The following is a 20,077-nucleotide window of genomic DNA, read 5'->3' on the forward strand; positions in this document are numbered from 1 at the left end:
TGGTGGCAGGCGCCTATAATCCCAGCTACTCAGGAAGCTGAGGCAGGAGAGTCGCTTGAACCTGGGAGGTGGAGGTTGCAGTGAGCCGAGATCATGCCATTGCACTCCAGCCTGAACAAAACAGTGAAACTCTGTCTTGGGAAAAAAAAAAAATTCTGGAGAACAGATGAGGACAGGCCTCAGGAGCCAGCGGGCTGCAGCGCACGGCGTCCTCCTCACCCTGGCTCTGGGGTCTCAGACCTAACTCTTACTCGAGTCACCTGTGAAATGGGAGGACATGGGCACCTGATCTCGAGGGCTGCCGGGGGGGGGCCGGAGGAAGGTGCACGTGGCACAGGAGTGGCCCGTGGCAGCTGCAGAGGTTGAAACAGAAGTGTGTGCCATACTCCTATCTGAATTTGTTTTCACCTGGGCCCAATTCAGAGCTTCTAGAACAGTGTTCTGAACCTTTAGCGACACAAGAACTGCCTTGGGACTTTTCACACTACCAATGCCAGGCCCACCCACAGAGTTGCACATTAAACTGGCCCAGGGCAGGAATGGGCGTCAGAAGTTTTTTTTTTTTTTTTTTGAGACAGAATCTCACTCTGTTGCCCAGGCTGGAGTGCAGTGGCATCATCTCGGGTCACCGCAGCCTCTACCTCATGGGTTCAAGTGATTCTCATGCCTCAGCCTCCCAAGTAGGTGGGATCACAGATATGCATGACTGCACCCAGCTAAATTTTGTATTTTTAGTAGAGATGTGGTTTCCCCATGTTGGCCAGGCTGGTCTTGAACTCCAGACCACAGGTGCTCTGCCCACCTCAGCCTCCCAAAGTGCAGGGATTATGGGCAGTCAGAATTTGTACGAAGCTCCTCCAGGAGGGTCTACCATGCTGTGAGGGTGGAGAACCCAGTTCTGCGCAAGCAGGGTCTCCTGGTGACCCTGCTGTCCTCGAGCGAGCGTGAAGTCCCTCCTTTCTCCAAAGCTCTCAGCCCCAGCCCAGGCCTGGCCCACGAAGGCTGCTTAGTAAGCAGCACAGAGCCCAGCACGTGGGAGCAGAGCCGCCCTGCCTTCTCAGATGGCGGGAGGAGCCCACAGACTTTTAAGGGCAGCAGCTCCACCTGCAGCAATTATCAGGGACCCAAAGTCCTCGCATGGGAGACAGATGCCTTAGGGACAGAGAAACCATACGTGGTCAGTGAAACGATGGCCTCAAAGATGTCTTTGTTTGAACTTCCAGGCCTAGTGGAAAAAGGAGCTTTGGAGAAGAGATAAAGGACCTTGTGGGGAGGGGACCCTGGGCTATCCAGGTGGGTGCTATATGTATTCAGTGTCCCTCTAACACGGACGCAGGAGGGGCCAGAAGTCAGAGGAGACAGTGGTGTGGAGACAGCAGCAGAGGCTGCACAGGTATGCCTGGTAGACAGAGGAGACCGTGGCCACCAGATGCTGGGAAAGGCAGGTAAGTGGGTTCTCACTCGGGGCCTTGAGAAGGAACCAATCCAGCCCACACCTTGATTTTAGTCTAGTGAGCCTGAATTTGCACTTCCAACCTCTGGAACCGCAGGAGCCACTCAATTTGTGGTAGTTTGTCCAGCTGGCAATAGGACCCACATACACCAGCACCCTGAATTCTGATCCATGGGCAGCTCTGAGAGGAGAGGCCAGTGGGCTCCCCCTCCTGTGGCAGCAGAGGCCAGGTCCTTCAGGGGACACAGCCACAGGGCACAGGCCTTCTCGTGTCCGGCAGTCCCCGCCTGGTGGCTGCTGCTTCAGAGCTGTAGTCAGGAGACCCGCTCTGGGTAAAGCAGTCAAGGGGTGAACGTTGGGAGTGAAAGGAAGCGTCCTTCAGGCTCACTCTCCTCCTGCCTCTGTGTCCAATGGAGGGAACACAGCAGGTGCAGCAGGGGGCGGCCCACACAGAGCTGGGAGCAGAGGGCAGGGAGGAGAGTGTGGTGCCATGGCTGAGCCCACAGGGTCTTCATCCATGGAGTTCTGACCCTTAGGTCCACACAGACACTGGGGATTGGAAGCACACAAGAACCTCTCTCTGTTTCCCAGCCACGGCTCCCAAGAGGGCTGCCTGTTCTCAAGAATCCTCTGCGGCGGGGAGTGCCTGTGTTAGAATTGACATAAAATTCACTGAACTCCATTCTGGGGCTTACCATTTTAAAGTGTGCAGTCCAGTGGCTCTAAGTACTCGGCTCTAAGTACTCACAGCGTTGCGCCAGTATCACCACTATCTAATTCCAGAACAGTTTCAGCATCCCCAAAGGAAGACCCCTTCCCTCAGCTCCTGGCAACCATTAACCTACTTCCTGATTTTGTGAAATCTGTCTACTGTAGGTATTTCATCATACAAGATGTGCCCTTTTGTGTCCGGCTTCTTTCACTCAGCCTGTTTTCGGGGTTACCTCACTGGGACCAGGTGTGAGAACTTCGTTTCTTTTTGTGGCCGTGTTCAGTGGCATGGAGAGGCCACCTTCGTCCACGCAGCCATCATCACTGCTAGACGCGTGGGCTGGCCCCGCCTACTGGCTGCTGTGAACAGTCCAGCTGTGAACATCCACGTGTAGGTTATTGTTTGAACACCTTGTTTTCAGTTCTTTTGGGTACAGGCTGAGGAGTGGGACTGCTGGGTCACAGTTCCAGTAATTTGTTTGCTCTGAGGAGCTTTAAAAATAGATTCCTAGGCCATTCCCAAGGAACAGATGATCTAGTCAAGCTGGGGTGGGGCCAGAGATCCGGGTTTCTAGGATACTTGCCTGCAATGCCTTCTTGTTACCAGCAAATGAAACCAACATTCGGTGATTTAATATCCAATTAAGGGGGTGGTGCCGACCATTTTTTTTAATCAAGAATTTCGGTATTTCTCTAGAAACATCTATGTAATCTGTATATTAAAAGGGAGATAAACCTTTTGCATATCCTTGACTCTGTATTTTGTGTCCTCTGAAACCAAAATCACAGTTGACACTCCCGTTATTTCCAGCAAGCAGCACCCTCCGCCCGCTGCGGGAGGGAGGCAGCCTGGCGTTGAGGGCTTCAGAGCTCAGGCCAGGCCAGACCTGTTTCCTCCTGAGAAATAGCTCTGAGAGCCCCGGGAGGGATCATGCCTGTGAACCACTGGCCTGGGGCACAGAGGCGAGGGCTCAGTGGGCGCCAGGGCATGGCTGTGGGCCAGGCTCACCCACTGCGCATGGCTTTCTCAGGAGGTTTCCCTGGAGCCATCATATGTGGGACATGCTCTGCATGGAACGGACAAGTGCGTTGTGCAAAGAAACATCTAGACAGGAGTGTCCCAGACAGGGGAGGGGATCTAAGGACAAGTCACCATTTGCAGCTCATCTTAAAGGTTCCGGCAGTCAAGCCATTGGTGAGTCTCTAGGAAGAGCCAGGGCAGAGGATGACACCGGACCCCTCTCAGGGCCCCCAGGGCTCCTGTGAACCCCAGGTGTGTGTCTGTGGTTGTGGTTGGCTGGTCTTTTTTGTTTTTTTGTAGAGACAGGGTCCTGCTACGTTGCCCAGGCTGGCCTCAAGTGATCCTACTGCTTCGGCCACCCAGTGTTGGGATTAACAGGCAGAGCCACTGCACCTAGCCTTTGTTTTTTAAAAAGATGTAGCTGTTCACTAGGACAACGAGGGGCATAAAGGAAATAAAGGAATCCTTTCTAAGGGGGGAGCTGGCCCAGCCCAGGACCACATGAGCAGGCCTGGGTGACAGAATGTGGCCTCAACCTCCAGGCACATGCGTCCCTCTGAGTGGCAGACATCGGCACTGGTTGTCAGGCACATGGCTAAGCACGTGGCCTGGGTGTCACCACGTACCCAACACATAGCGTTTGGTGGCGTGCAGGCCCCTGGCTAGGGCCCACAGCAGGGGTGGCCAGGGTGAAGGGGACCCAGGCAGCTTGAGTATAGGGCCAGGGCCATGACATCCTCCCCAGGACATTCTCCAAGGCATACCCCAGAATCCCACAGCCACCACCCAGCAAGGGGGCTCCCTCCAGGGCCACTTACGTGGGATGGCAAATCTGAATGCCAGACTCGGTCACCTCAGCAAACAACATGGATCTGGTTCCTCCCCAAGACCCAATCCCCTTTCTACATGAGCTCTCCCGCCAGGGTGTTCTCGCTCCAGGTTCACCCTCGCCTGCTACTTCACTCACTCCAGCCTCCTAGGACTCTGTCCCAAGGCCCCCCAGCATCTGGGTATCCCCCTGGTGTCCCTTTAGAGAGAGGCAGACAGACATGGGACATCACACAGATGCCAGCAGGAGAGAACATGGGTTAAGTACACAGGTTTCAGAACTGAGGGCAACATGAGGGCACACCCTGCCTTGGCTACTAGCTGTATGTGCAGGCAATGTGCAACCTCCGGGCTGCCATTTTACGGGTGCGATGGGCCCAGCGATGTCTCCTGTACAGCATGTGGGGGATGAATCAGAAGCTCGTGTTATAACCAGCACAGCATGCCTGGCACACAGCTCCTCATGACATCATTCCAGCAACTGGACAGAAAGGGTCCTCGCCTCCTGGTTTGAGGGGAAACCTTTAACAAAACCCTGCCCTTTATGGTCCTGAGAAGCACAAGGTGAGCAGCCCACACCCACAGAGACCTGGGAGAGGAGAGGCTCCAGAGCCAACAGCATGCAAGACCCAAGTGTGGATAAGAAGAGCAGCTCAGAGCCACAGCCACCTAAGGACGGGGGGCTCCTGAGCGCCAGATGCTCGAAGCCCACGGGCTGCTTGTGAGGCCTTAAGCCCTTGGGACAGGAGCAAATGCTTTGTGGGGCCTCAGCAGCACATTCGGAGTCTTGAAGCAACGTGGTCAGAGTGCCGTGAGAGCTGCAAGGTGAGCATGTGACCTGACGTGGATGAAAAGAACCGCAAGGGACAGTGGGCCTGGATGGCTCCTCCCCACTTGGGCTGGGATGTTTCCTGCCCGTGATCTCAGCAGCACCCTGATCGGTGCCCGCAAGGCCTCTGCCCTCCTTCCCCATCACCCTTGCCTGTGCTGTGCGGACCAGCGTTCGGCCAGTCCGCATACAGAAAACACGCTGTTCAGGCCGGGATCAAAGATGAACACGCTGCCTGGGATCAGCCAATGCTTTTTCAGATGTGACCCCCTAATGCAAAAGCAACCGAAGAAAAACCAGAAAAGATGGACTTCAAGATGAAAACCCTTTATGTTTCAAAGGATGCATCAAGTGAAATGACAACCCAAAGAATGAGAGAAAATATCTGCAAGTTACATCACTCGTATGAGAACTCTTACAACTCGGTAATGAAAAAACTACCCAAATCAAATACGGACAAAGGCTCCGAACAGACATTTCTCCAAAGAAGACAGACAAATGGCCAGTAAACACATGAAAAGACACTCAACGTCATTAGTCTTCAGGGAAATGCACGTCAAAGGTGCCATGAGATCGCGCTGCGCACCCACGAGGATGGCTAGCATTTGAAAGACGGAGAATTACAAGTACTGATGAGGATGTGAAAAGTGGAACTCTCATGCAGCTGGCAAGAATGCAAGATGGTGCCGCGGCTCTGGAAAGAAAATCTGGCAGCTCCTCAGAAAGTTAAACACAAAGCGCTATGATTTCACAGCTAGATGCACTCCCAACAGAAATAAAAAAACAGCAACGTTCACACAAACCCCGTTCACAAGTACTCAGAGCAGTGCTGTTCACAACAGCCACGAAGTGGAAACACCACAGATGTCCACCAGCTGCAGAAGAGAGAAACAACTGGTCTAGCCACACCAGGGGACACGGCTCAGCCACAGGCAGGAATGAGGTCTTGATGCCTGCTACAGCGCTGATCAATGAACCTTGAAAACACGATACGGAGTGAAAAAAGTCGGACCCAAAGAACCCCGTACTGTGGATTCCATGTAAAGGAAACGTCCAGAACAGGCCAATCCACAGACAGAAAGCAGACTGGTTGCTAGCAGCCTGGGGGCAGGAATGACTGGGGGTGACTGTTGGTGGGTGTGGGGTTTTCTCTGGGGGTGATGGAAGTGTTCCGGAGCCCACAGAACCTTGTGAAGACACCAGAAACCACTGAGCTGTACACTATACAATGGAGAATGTTCTGTGCATTATGTCTCCATACAAAAATTTAGCAGGCTGAGTCAGAACCCATTCCAGATTGTCATCAAAGACAAATGGCACAAGTGGAAAGAGTCTGGACACCGTATCTTTAAGCTTCATATAGGTAATACATATTTATTGAAAATTTTCTTCACCGACAATGGTGAAATCAAGACCTCAAATTACAAAACATGATGGCAGGTGATACTTAGAAAAATAAAGCGAAGGTCTATGTTTCACAGATTTGTGCAAGTTTCCTTCAAATCTCAGTCTGTCCTTTCATTAAAAAGATCATGGAATCTAGGTTGTTCCTCATGATGTAATAGTAAAAAAACCGCATTCCATTGACAAAAAAAATAGCTTTGCTTCCAAATAGCACAAGTCTTTAAAGTGACTTTTTCCCAACAATAAATATAGAAAATAGCTTTTAACAAGCGTATCTGAGCTTGGTCAGGGTCGTATCATGTGCTTGGAAAGTACATCCTTCCTCTCCGGTCAGAAGACCCCAGTCAGCCTCTCCAGGTTCTCCCGAGTCTTTGGTGCGCACAGCTGCCCAGCGGGAAGTCTTACTGGCGGCTGAGCCAGAGCCCCTCCTGACAGGACAGGACCCGTGGCCACAGGATTCTTCTCGATGTTCCAGGAGCCTCTGCCCATCACAGGAAGGCAGCAGGCCCAGGTAGAACGGACTCTAACAAATCTGCAGCTGGAAACTGGACCCCTTTTACACCAGCAGCCGCCACAGCTCGGCTCACCCCCCAGCGCTGTCCGTGGAGGCTCTCTCGCCCTCACGGTCAGCCAGGCTGCCGGTCACACTGAAGGGGTCTTCGGCGGGTGAACCTGCTGCATGAGCTGTGGGCGCTTCACCCGGGGCTTCCTCCGCTTCGGCCTGCTCTTTGCCTTGTTGATTTGTACCACAAAGAATGCAAGGACCACCATGGCTCCCAGGAAGGCAAAGACAGGAATGGTCTGGCCCACCTCCTGGTTGTAGCGGCCAGGCATGATCCCTGCAAGAGGACAGCCGGTGAACAGGCAGGAAGCCACAGAGCTACCGTCACAGCCTTTTTCTATGACAGCTGGATTCATGAGAAACCAAATGCAAGCTAATTTCATTAGCTGGGCCTGCAGGGCACACACCTTTTTTAAGCCTTAGCTAAAGTAACCCAGGCCACTAATAAAGAGTGGATGAGAGAAAAGAGCAGCCACGTTCCCAGTCTGCTGAGAAGCCACTTCCTGGGCATGGAGGGCTCGGAGAGGTCTCTGCTGCCCCTCCTCCCTGGGCTACCTTCAGACAGACAATCAGGCCCAGCTATGCTTCTGTTACAACCTACCAAAGGGAGGCCCAGAGGCGCTCTGTGTTTCCCTAAAAAGAAGGGAAGATGGCCACGTCTTGATCCAGGAAAGAAGGGGCCTGAGATTCCAGCTGAGTGGGAGGAAGAGGAAGGAGGCATGATGGAAGAAGCGCCTCGGGCAGTGCCCACCTTGGGGAAAGCCCTCCATGGAGGGGACGTGTGGCTGAAAACCAGGAGAGGCCATCAGAGAACCCCTGGTTTAGAATGTCAATACGACTGACTGGGCAGTGCTAAGGGCTCCAGAATGTACCCTCAGCGCACCCGTGACCTGCATGCAAGGCCCTCAGGACCCTGGCACCACCATGCAGTGTCCAGGGCTGGAATGCATGGACAGGAGTGCCCCTTCCCTACCCTCGGTTTCTGGCCAACTCCTGGAACCCAAAGAAATCCCCTTGGTAGCTGCAAACTCTTCGGAAGAGTGCAGGGGACTCTAGAGCAAAAGAACTGCCTGAGCTCTGTGAGAAAGGCCTGGTACCAACCGCCCTGGGTAGTGGAGAAGAACCTGCCCCAGGCAGTCTATGTAGCCAGTGAGGATCCCTGGAGAGACAGACAGGATGAGGCCACCGAAGGGGCACACCTCAGCTCAGTCAAGTCCCTCCCAGGGTGGGCAGGGCAGAGAACTGGAGGGGCCTTCTGGGCTGAGGGCTGGGGGCCAGAGCAGCAGTCCCCACTGCCTGGGACCCAAACCAGCAGACAGGCGTCCTGTGAGGGACATAATAGGTGGCTGGCAGAACTTTCATAAAGAGCCTGCAGGTTATTCTGAACATCTTTAAGTAGATCACCTGGCCATCATCAAAGAAATTCAAATGTGAACACATAGGTAGCATTTTCTAAGGGAAACAATGTCTAATATCTCAGGCCTGCCCTTGGTCATGCTGGTTTGTGCCACAAAAGCAGCCAAGAGCCAAGGCCACCATGGCTCCCAGGAAGACAGAGACCGCAAGAGTCTGGCCCACCTCCTGGGGGGAGGGAGGGAGAGCACCTTGAACACACTATAGGATGACTGAGCACAATAACCAAGCACCCGAGAACTCACCTCCAGGAATGTCCCAGGCACCACTCTCTCCAGGGGACAAGGGCCTCACTTGAGGGCGATTCGATCGAAAGTTGGGTAACACCACTTTGTCCAGGTCAATGGAGAGTAACTTCTGATGTTTCCAAAGGTTACTTCAGGAAAACAGATGAAAACCAAATAAAAATAAGCCATTGCCTAGTCTAGGAAGCTCAACTAATACCCAAGAAAGAGAAAGTGATCCACAGGGAGATGTGAAACGCTGTTGGCACCCCCATCCACTTTCATGCCACTGAGCAGCAACTGCGGCGGCCATTTCCAGGTCCCAAGAGATAAATATCAAAGTCAAGTTCCTGTTCGTGAGATTCTAGCATGACCAGGATGAGCCTGATTTTGCATAGAGCTGGAAACATGACCAAGCAACTCAGGAGGACACTGCAGTTGAGGCCCTGGAAGGAGCCTGTGGCCGGAAGGAGCTGCAGCCTGCTGAGTGGACACGAGCCTGGGGCCAGAGCGTGCCATCGAGGTTCCCTCTCTGAGGCCAGGAGCAGTCGGAGCCAATGGTGACTCCACAACCACTGCACATAAGGGAGTGGGCAAAGTGGGGCAGGGAAGCACACTGTATCTTTGTCTTTGAAGAAACCACCATCTAGAGGGAGAATACGAAACATACAAGAAACCAATAGTGGGGAGAGTATGAGCAGCGTAACATGGGGTCCCCGTCTGCCTCGCCTGCAGGTGGGGGGACGATCAAATGAACGTACATGCTTTCTGCACTCTGTGTGATATCATCATTAACTTTGGGATCTGAAAAACTCGTTCAGGCCAATACAACTTACACCCAAAGGACAGAGAGAGGTTGATACACCGGCAACAGTGGCACAGAGCTTGGAAGGACACCAGGGCTAGAGGGAAGAACATGATGGAAAAACACTACTCTGGCTTAGGTGAGAGGGAAGAATACGGTTAGTTTGCAAATTATAAATTCTCTATTTTTCTGTTGTTTATTCATTTGGAAACTGTCAGCCTGTCTCTTTCACTTTGGGCAAGTGAAAGCAAAGATGTCCAGTCCTATCAGCATTTAGGCTGAAAGTCAATGCCAAGATGGCGGGCAAGGGCTGGCCCGAGCAGAGGCTTCCTAGGCAGGAGAGAGAGACTCCAGTTGACACTTCCAGCTCGGCAACGGCCCGAATGCCAATGAGCACTCATTATAACCTGTCCGATGTTACAGGATTTAACTTTACACTTTAGCTTTAATCAGTCTGAAAATTAAACTGACAGTATTAAGTTATGGAATCACTGACATTTAGGCTTTATGACTTTGTAGCTGAATATATACGGGCTGTATTTCCATTCTAACAATGACATCCTGTTCTGTAATCTAATGCTTTGGTGATGGCACTCTCTAGTGAAGCAGTCACGGTAAGAGTACACACAGCTTTACAGCATGCTGATGGAAGGACTGAGGGGCCACTGGAGCAGGGGTTCCTCTCAGCAAAGACACTGGCACTTCCACAGCTGCCCCAGACATGGACACCTGATGCCCAAAAAAGAAACCCAAAGCGCCTCTCCACTTCCCAGATGGAAACCTGCCCTCAGCACGGGGCTGACAGGCATCTGGAGCTGTCTCCTGGTCTCAAATCTCTTTTAGAGATTCAGAATATGTGTTAATCTAGGTCTCTGAGGACTGAGAATAATTTTTAAGAAGATGTGAAAAGCAAGATAAATGTAAAACCCAGCAGCGGACTGAGAAGAAGAAATTACTGAGTGATTGTGAAAATCAAATTCCAGGAGCTGTCCATTATCAGCATCCTGGCTGGGCCAGTTCAGTATGTGATGGATTATTTGATGTGAACAGGTAGATAGTAAAGGATAGAAAGGATATTGTTATCTGCTTCTCCATGTCCTAAACAACACTGTGGAGAATAATTGGGTTTCTGGAACTTCAGCTAACACTTTTCACTGAGTATGAATTGCTGACCATGGCTGGAATATAAAGTCTGGTTTGAATGCTAGGCTAATAGAAGGTTATAAATAAAAAGGATGCAAAAATGGAAACTTATCAGACATTTTTAAATGATGAGATGTGAACTGCAATGGAAAAGTACCCAGTAATTAAAGGTTCAGGAAGAAAGCTGCTGATGAGACTACAATGTGATGATTCTACCATTTCCCTGTGTTCTATTAAGCATATTGTAAATGAAGACATATGGTCACTGCCTGGTGTGTTTAGCACTTTCGGTTTACGACGACCAGTAAAGGCAGAAGGCAGCCTCGCCACCTTCCCGCGGGGATTCTCCTCTTTACCTTACAGGATGGAGGGGGGGCCTCTTGTCCCTGGCCACATGCCATCACTGGAGGAAAAGAAGGCAGGCAGAGGGCCGTCTACAGGGGAGCCTCCTGCCTGAGGGGGCTGGGGAGAGGGGCCGGGTGCCGGACGTCCGGGGGGCTCAGAGGGCAAGACTCCCGCTTGATGGGGTTGGAGGCGTGCCTGCCCAGCGAGGGCCACAGCTCTGACAGCTGTCCCTGGCTTCATCCCTTTCTCAGGAAGCTTCCCATCTCTTCTTGCATTGTCCCGCTCAGGCCAGGGACGTCACAGAGAAAGAGAGAGGGCGGGACCTGAAGGAAACAGGGACCAGCCACGCTGAGCTGGCTCGCCCTGGCTGCAGAGGGAAACAGCAGGGTCAACTCAAACACTGGCTACGGAAGGGAACGATGCAAATGAAGAAGCCAAGTTAGACAGTGAGACCTGAGAAGGAGTCCAGGCAGCGACAGCAGCAGAGGTCAGAGCCTGTCATCGGAGGCAGGCACATTCACCCCCAGTCACAGTTCGCATGGGACGTAATGACACAGAAGCACGCTCTTCTTGGCTGGACGGCAACCGCGGCCCCCGGAGATGACAGAAGAAGGGAACTATAGGTATCTTATCATTAATGCCTCAAACAGGGAACATGCTGCAGCCGGCAGCTCTCAGCTCCCCGACCACAGGACCCAGAGCTCCAGCTCAAATGTAATCACTGTTGGGTCACAGCTTTTTAAAAAAGAATTAACCAAATGTAACCAAATGCTAATTATCCAAAGCACTTTTTATGCAGTATATCACCAAAGAGCCTATTTCCAAAGGCCAATATGGGGGTTTACGATAGTAAATAACTATCGTAAATGACAAGCTTGAAGATCTGGCAATTCTGTAATGATGTCAGTAAAATTCCATTCTCTCCTATAAAAAAAGCAGTGACTCATAAGCCCTGTGGAATGAGTGGAAGGGCACAGGCAGACACTAACCTGGGTGCCGTCTCATTTAAAGGCTGTGGCTTGGCCCAAGACAAGTGTGGACAGGCTGGCAGAGGCCGAGGTTTTGGGTCTCCCAAATGGGCCTCCAGGACCTTGGAGTAGCGATGAAGATGGTTTCCTGTGGTTAGCAGCAACATCAACAAAAAAGAAAGTCATCTCTATTATTAAAATGCAAAGGAAAAAAATAGGGCTTTACGATGTGTCTGCTTTCTCACAACACAGCACAGAGCCCTTGCGCTCGATTTAGCCATCCTCCACGTGCTGCAGGAGCTATGCCTGATTGGTTCCTCCCAGACAATGTGTGTTTCCTTCCACTGCTGAAGGGGGTGAGAAAATCAGAACTGTTCCCTTGAAGATGGGCAAATGTATGCACATCACTGGCTGGTCAACCTTTGCTGAACACCAACTATACACGCAAGGCCACACTTGTGGAATCTAAGTAAGCTACAGACTGGTTTCAAGGAAAAAATACTTCTCTTCTAAAATACTTAATTCTTCGACCAAAAAAAAACCACTCTGCATTTTCAAAATTGCTTCTATTTCTTAGATGTGCATCACTGAACACTGCAGCTACCAACCACATGCAGCTACTGAGCAAATGAAATAAGGTATCACGTGTTTACATTCTAATAATCTTCATGTATTGGGCTCCAGTACATTATTAATATCATCTGTTTTTTTTACTTTTTAAATGCAGCTCCTGGAAAATGTTCCATGACGCCTGTGGCTCACATGAACCTTCTATGGACAGCACTGCAAGGGCCAGCACACCGGGGACTCACAGGCACTTACACCCACCCCGATAAGGGCCAAGCAGCTGGGGGACACGGCACCAGCACAGGCCCCAGAGGCGGGCTGAGGCTCCACCATCACGTACCGCCCAGGAGATCTCAGGCAGTTACCTAATTTCTCTCAGCTGTCATTTCTTCATCTGGAAACTGGAAATAATATCTATTTTCACAGGATCACTGAGAGGGGAAAGTCAGGTCATCCATGGAAGCATCCCAGACTAGTGCCTGGGACCTGGCAAGTGCTCAAAAACGCTGGGGATTCCTCCTGAGGACCTGTAGGAGCCAGTGTCCTTGCCTATGACAGCAGGACAGTAAACATACTCTCGGGGGGGTGTGAGGGTAAGGGGTGTGAGTGGAAAGCAGCTGCACACTGGGCCCTCGATAATGTCCCTCCAGGGACGTGAGGATGGCCTCTCGTCAGGTTAGAGCTGCTGCGTGCTGGTCTACCCGCAGCCATGATGAAAACCGTTCAGCGGTGCTCAGTAACTGGCCGCACTTGCTGGCAGGCACAGCCACTGGCTGAAGTAGCATCATGTTCAGCTGGATCCAATTCCCCACTCAAGGCATCCTGCCCATCCACTCACCTTCCATCCTCTCTGGCGTGACTGAGCCTGCTCCGCTGGGAGGGCGCTGGCGGTTCCCAGAATGACTGAGGCTAGGAGGTGTCACCCCATACGATGTGTACTGGAGGAGGGCATCGAGAAGCCAAAAGCAGTCTGCGAAGTCAACAAACCTGTTTAGGAATTCCCATTTTTTTTTTTTTTTTTTTCCAGACAGAGTCATGCTCTTTTCACCCAGTGAAGTGGTGCAGTCACAGCTCAATGCTGATTTAAGCTCCTGGGCTCTAGCAATCCTCTTGCCTCAGCCTCCCAAGCAGCTGAAACTACAGGCACATGACACCATGCCTGGCTAATTTTTTTTTTTTTTTGCAGAAATGGGTCTCTCTGGTCTCAAACTCCTGGGATCAAGTGATCTTCCTGCCTCAACCTCCCAAAGTGCTGGGATTACAGGTGTGAGCCACCACATGTGGCCCACGATTTACCTTTTAAAAAGAAATCTCTACAGGAAAATTATTTTAAAGTTAGTCCCCAAAAGAGGGGAAAATGGGAGTTCAGAAGTCACAAATTTAGGACAAAGTAAATCCAACACATTCCAGATTCCCCTGTTCTCGTAAGACATGCATTCTCGGTGGCCCAGCCCAGCCAGATCAGCACACACAGGCACAAGCTGACCAGGGCTCCCGGGGGTCAGCACCACTGTCCATCAGGCTGCACCAACTGCCCGAGTGCCACACTCAGCTCCTTATGGACAGGGACAGAATGGAGCTTATCTGGAGAGAGTGAGATCACGTGACACCCACGAGAAAAGAAGGGCCTGAGAGCAGGGGTTCAATGGCAAGAGGGAGAGGAGAATGGGGGCCGTGGCTCCTGCAGTGTCCCAGGGGCTCTCCCGAAGAGAAGGAACTGACACCCCAGGGGGTGGAGGCAAGGCCAACACCCATGGAGCATCTGTTCACCTGAGCTGGGCATGGAGTCAGCAGGGCGCCGACCACTGGAAGACTGACAGCAGAGAAAGGGCAATTTGTTTTCGGGGACACCTCGGGGTCTAGGCACTGGGCTAGCAACAGCTCCCGTTCACAAAGGATCCTTTCTGAGACCGCAGGTGCCACCCTGTATTTAAACCTGGAGTTCCTGTGCCCATCTTGTTTCTCCTGCATCTGCCCTTCAAGTCCCATTAACATCAAGCTGGACTAGACAAGATCCCTGTGAGAAAAGTGCCATTAACTACTTTCCTCTCATTAAAGGACACTTCTGGTCAAGTGCTTAATGCCCCTGAAAGATTCAAAACGCTGCCATTTTAATTTTAAGGACTAGACCATCCTCTCAGGCATTTAAAATTTAATAAAGCCTCTTACCAGGAGATCTCAGGTCTTAAAATCTCTCTGGAATTAAAACATTAATCTCCTGTAACTGTGACTTTAACCCTCACTTCTGATTTTTATTTTTTTTGAGACAGAGTCTTGCTCTGTCGCCCAGGCTGGAGTGCAATGGCACGATCTCGGCTCACTGCAACCTCCACCTCCTGGGTTCAAGGAACTCTCCTGCCTCAGCCTCCCGAGTAGCTGGTATTACAGGCATGTGCCACCACGCCCGGCTAATTTTTGTATTTTTAGTAGAGATGGGGTTTCTCTCTGTTGGCCAGGCTGGTCTCCATCTCCTGACCTTGTGATCCACTGGCCTCAGCCTCCCAAAGTGCTGGGATTACAGGTGTGAGCCACTGCGCCTGGCCCACTTTTGATTTTTAAAAAGATCCATCATAGTCTATGGATTTACATAAATGCCAGGAAGGCAGCCAACTTCAGCCTGAAACAGAGGGGAGCAAACACACCTCTCAGGGCCTCGTTCTTGTAACTCACCACCTGCCCTCTGCCCGAGTATCCCAGTGGTCGCAGTGCGTTAGAAGGCTGAGTTTCAGTTTTGGTGTTGTCATCACCTTACCAGGTAAAAGCGTGGAGCACTTTACCATTCCTTTTCCTCTTTAAAAAAATGAGAACCGTCTGTGCCCAACCTTAAGCCCCAAAATCTGAAGGATGCATCAAGACTGAAAAAGAGGCAGAGGGAAGAGGACTGGTGTGCCTGTTTGCCTCCCCTTCACGCCTCAAGATAATAAACACTCCTCCTCACTGATAAAGGCTCAGAAAAGCCCGAACTCCAGGTCTGGGAGGACAGCCAAGAGCCGGCCCTCCAGGAAAAGAGTGGGTCAGATTGAAGAAGGGCGCCCCCATGTGGCAGTGCCCACAAAGTACAGGCAGCACAGGGATGGGGGAAGCCTGGGACTTGCAGGCACCAGGGAAGTCAGGGAAGGTGCTCTCCACCAGAATGCAAGGGTCCCAACCTCCACTGGCCTCAGAAAGGTGGAGATGGAGAAGCAGCATCATGGCCCATAAAAGTAGCTTTGTTTTGCTTATTAAATGTGTGCAGACTCAGACACCTATCAAACTATTCCAAGCAATCAAAGCAACTGCAACTTCTCCAGCTGAGCCTGGCTCAAGTGAAAAGATGTTAGCTGACCTGCCAGCATCTCACGGGCACCTTTCCAGAGACAAAGGGAAGAAAGGATCTATGTGCTGAAGTCACTAAGGCCGTTTGCGTTTTTCCTACCCTTCTGCCGGTGACTGTCATCCAAGCAGTTGGAGTCCCCATACAGTACAATCCGGCCTCCACCCTCAGCTGGAATCTGATAAAGTCCCAAAATAGGGACGTTTTCAACAACTGCTGTTTCCTGCTTTAAAACCTCCAATCCTGAAACAACACAACAAAAACAACAGCATGAGAGTTTCTGTTAAGCAATGAGTTATTTCCTGCTTACCACTTGACATTTAATCCACGTGACACATAAACCAAACTGTCGAAATCCAATCTTCAATTAAAACACTGCAAATGTTTAGAATAGAAAAGCCTTAAGAATAAGCCTTCTAGAATGGAAATGTCTTAAGTACCATTAATTTGTTTTAGCAAAATTCACTTTGCATGTATTTCCATATCCACTTTCATTTTCCCTTGCCATGGCAGTACGTAATATTTACCATTATAAAGGTGCTGCTTCTATCTTAAAATAAAAAAAACCATAAAGTTTGTCCCCTCTTATCCTGAAAAGCCTATGTTTTCAGACACCTACACAAAGGGCAACCAGCAGCTGTTGTTGAACATGCAGGTTTCTCTACGAATACAGTCATATATACTAATACCCAGGTTTCATGCTTTATTATGAAAAGCTAGGACAAATGTAACTCATTTTTAAAAGTACGTTCACGTATTTTCAATTTAGGTTTAAGACACCGGTTACATTAATTTCACAGACATATGTTCCAACAGCACAGACTCCTATCTTTGCCCAGATGACATAATTTAAAATGTGTAATTAATCAAGAAGTCAAAAATGTATAAACGCCATAGGCAGCCTCATCAGTGGCACCACCAGATAATCTAAGAGTGTCTGCCCCAGTAAAATGCATTCCTCAGCCCCAGAACACGATGTGCGTCTTCATCAGAATCTGGTATTGTCTGTGTTGCTAACATCTGAAATGTCTGTAGCTACAAAAAAGTGACATTCCCTGCTCTCTGTACAGTAATCCCACTAGGAGCTGAGTAGAAAAAAAAATACGCTTTTCTTTGGAGGAAGGAAGCAGTCAGACAGGAGAAACCGGAACACGCTCACTGCCATTTGCCTTGTGGTATTTGATAGGAGTTTTATTTCTGCCATTAGGGTCTTTTCTGATCAGGCATAACCCAAATTTCTATTTTCAAATTGTTATTTTGTACCCAAAAGATTATTCAACTTAAAGCCTTTATGGGAATAAAATGCCCCTTAGAAAGCATTTCATTTTCACTCTGTAGTGGAACATGGAAAGAAAGCATGCGTCCTTAAATCTACTTTGGCTTCTCCCCACCCTCCAACCAAAACCAAGGATTTCCCAGACAGCACGAGCCAATGAGACCACCGCTTTGACCCCTTGTTTATAGTTAGGACCTGAAGTGATACTGTCTATGAGGAATGCTTTGAGAAAGAATCACTAACTCATGGACAACCATGCCTGTGACTATGAAAAATATCATTACGTGCCTAAAGTTTCAACAGAACCCTGTGAAACACAGATCCAGTTACTCATCAACCCTGTTTTGATCAAAGGAAAAAATCCCTTCCAGGTAATATAAAAATAAATTCTATATTGCAGTTGCAAGTAGGTAAGTTGAGAAATCCTATCTTTTCATCATCTCCAACTAATATAACTATCCTTAACGTCCACAAAGAGAAAATGGTGACCTTTACAATGGAGGGGGTCTGAAACACACAATATCAACTTGCATGAAAAAAATGGATCTTGTGCATTTTCATAAGCCTATTGTTTGGGGCACATAACAGTCTTAAAGCTTTCAGCAACCCTGTGTAAGAGCAGACACAGGTGGTTCAGAATGACAGCTCTAGGTGAGAGGTCACAGGAAGGTTGTGCTGTGGTTTCTGCTCACCTGCCCATACCCTCCCTCACCTGGCTTTTGGGAAGGCAGAGGCAGCTCACTCCCACTGCTCTCCAGCTCACCAGGTGACCATGGTACACTAAGCACATGGTGGTATCACGAATACCAGTTCTAGGAGGGCTGCCACGGTGCCTTCCTGGGTGATGCCGGTACACAGCTGAAGCAAAACTGCACGCAAACACCACTCTTCAGAGAACTCTGAGAGGCTACTGTATGATGAATGTTTCTTATCTTTAAATGCTTCAGAACTCCAAAACATGGTCAAATTTTTCTAAAACCTTAATAATCTGGCAATCATAGAAGCAAAACAATTTAGAGGGTAACAAAAAATTCATCAAGTAACCTTGAAGGCAGTTTTTAAAAAAATATAAATAATTTTGCCCCTCTCCAGAAGGAATTCAATTTCTTTTGCAGCAGTTGCTGCACACACACACACACACACACACACACACACGCACACACAGGCACACACATACACACGTATTCAAATGATCAGCAAGAGGCTGTCTTAACTTAGTATCCCTTAGAGCCTCTACCGAGAAGTCCTGCCTGTGGTGGGTACCATTCAAATAATATTGCAACAAATTTTAAAAGAAACCAAAACGTCTAATGCGCATGGGGTTTCTTATTGGGGTGATAAAACTGTTCTGGAAGTAGACAGTGGTGATGGTTGCACAATTTTGTAAATACACTAAAAACCACTGAATTGTACACTTTAAAAGGGCAAATGTTATGGCATGTAAATTACATGCAATAAAGCTTTTATTAAAGAGAGACAGAGAGAGAGAAGAGACAGGGAGAGGAGGGGAAAAGGGAGAGAGAGAAAGAAGGAAAGAAGCAAAAGGCCCACGAACGGCATCCTTTACCTTGGTCCTTGAAAGTCTGTGTTATCACGATGCCATCTTCTGGAAACTTCGCAATGCTGCACCCTGACGCATAATACACTAGAAAAGAATGTTCAAAGTCACGGGAACGCAGGAACACCTGACACTTTAACAAGTAACAGCTACTTGTTTGCCCAAATTAAATTCTTCAGACACTATGCATTTTTTAAAAATTGTCTTTAATCTTGAGGGAGGGGCTGCTATTGCCTTGTCACACATAAAGTACAAGTAATCCCTCAAAATTCAAGTAAAAAACACTGCTAACCTCAGGTTTCTTTAGAGATTTGGTAATTCAAATAAGAAGTGCTATTAACATTAGGTTTCTGAATAAATGTTATAATTCAGAGCAGTCATGGCTCAAAACAAGCTGCCCAGACCTGCTGAATGAGAAGTAATAATGCTCAAGATGTTCTTCTCAAAACCAGCTACCAAAAACTTACCTGCGCCAACTTCCAACACGAGAAACAGTTACTTCATGAAGCGCATTTTGTAAACAAATGGAAGCTATAGGCGGCTGGTATCTGGGACTATTACATAAAGACTCTTATAGGTAGCGCTAAAATTAGGAAAGCCTACATAAAATATTTTCATTTAAAAAAATCTGGACAAAACTAGAGCCTCATAGATGTACTTTTGAAACTACTGGTGAGTTCTTTCCACTGACTTCAGTTGAGGAGTCATCACTCTCTTTTTCAAGAAACCTAGGTTTCAGGGGAGTACCACTTCTGCTCGCACACCTAATACCACGGCCTGGGAAAACACGCAGAACCTTACTGTCATGGTTTGCCAGGGTGAACTCCCCTTCATACAGGCCATCGCTGAACCCCATGTTCCACACAGAGAGCAGCTCATTCAGAGCTGGGATGTTAGCTCCTCCAGTGTCCGGCATCCACCACTGCCTGTGAAAGTGACGGGCACATGGGGGCAGCAAATAAGACACTCCATACACAGTCAATCTCTGTGAAAACTCAGTTTCTCCCGCCACAATCCAGTCCATCCACACTAAGGTTTCAACTGGAACCAACTGTCTAAGTTTGAGTAAAATGGCAAATGTAAATGCTTCGGGTGATATGCAGAATTAATTAAAGCAAAATTTATTTTATGAAATGAAAATCAGTACTTCACTGAAACACACCATAGACAACTGCTTAGCCTAGACCCAGCAAGGATCAGTGAAGGAAAATGAGATGAGAAAGAAACACAGAAAAGTTCGGTCACAGATTCAAAACATAAAGGTGATACATTTATAACACACTGGGAATCCTTGATCCCAAACAAGGGGAGGACATTATTCCCCTTGAGTAAATGAATTATTGTAACTATAAGTAAATTAATTATTATGTATTTACAGTATACAATATATAAATTTATTTACAATAATTATTGTAAATATATAATAATTTCTTTAAGTAACAGTTCCTTTGGTGCATTTACATTTATATACATTCAATAAGAGAGAGAGAGGACGGAAAAGAACGAAACAGAAATTTAAAGCTGAAATGTCTAAGATTGAGGAAAGACCATGAACCCTCTGTATTATTAACAGTACTCAGCATCAATAAACACCTTACTTTCTGAGCAACTTTCAAAAACATATCTACTGTACAAAGGGCTATTTTCTTTTTTTTGT

The 20,077-nt window shown here is 48.8% G+C and overlaps 1 protein-coding gene across 1 annotated transcript in view; it reads right to left on the bottom strand.

Annotated features, from left to right (window-relative positions):
* Window positions 1–6,189: 6,189 nt before the first annotated feature.
* Window positions 6,190–20,077, bottom strand: part of MBTPS1 (membrane bound transcription factor peptidase, site 1) — a 63,899-nt gene continuing 50,011 nt past the window's right edge. The window contains exons 17-23 of the mRNA XM_012466140.2: window positions 19,222–19,346; window positions 18,430–18,507; window positions 15,689–15,829; window positions 13,112–13,243; window positions 11,728–11,854; window positions 8,467–8,597; window positions 6,190–7,085 (exon numbers count right to left, since the gene is read on the bottom strand). Coding sequence (XP_012321563.1) covers window positions 6,889–7,085; window positions 8,467–8,597; window positions 11,728–11,854; window positions 13,112–13,243; window positions 15,689–15,829; window positions 18,430–18,507; window positions 19,222–19,346 — 931 coding nt within the window. The 3' untranslated portion in view covers window positions 6,190–6,888. The remainder of the gene's footprint in view (window positions 7,086–8,466; window positions 8,598–11,727; window positions 11,855–13,111; window positions 13,244–15,688; window positions 15,830–18,429; window positions 18,508–19,221; window positions 19,347–20,077) is intronic.

Source organism: Aotus nancymaae, unplaced genomic scaffold, assembly GCF_030222135.1.
Source record: "Aotus nancymaae isolate 86718 unplaced genomic scaffold, 86718_ANA_hifiasm-v0.15.2.pri h1tg000030l, whole genome shotgun sequence".
In the NCBI taxonomy this organism is placed as follows: Eukaryota; Metazoa; Chordata; class Mammalia; order Primates; family Aotidae; genus Aotus; species Aotus nancymaae.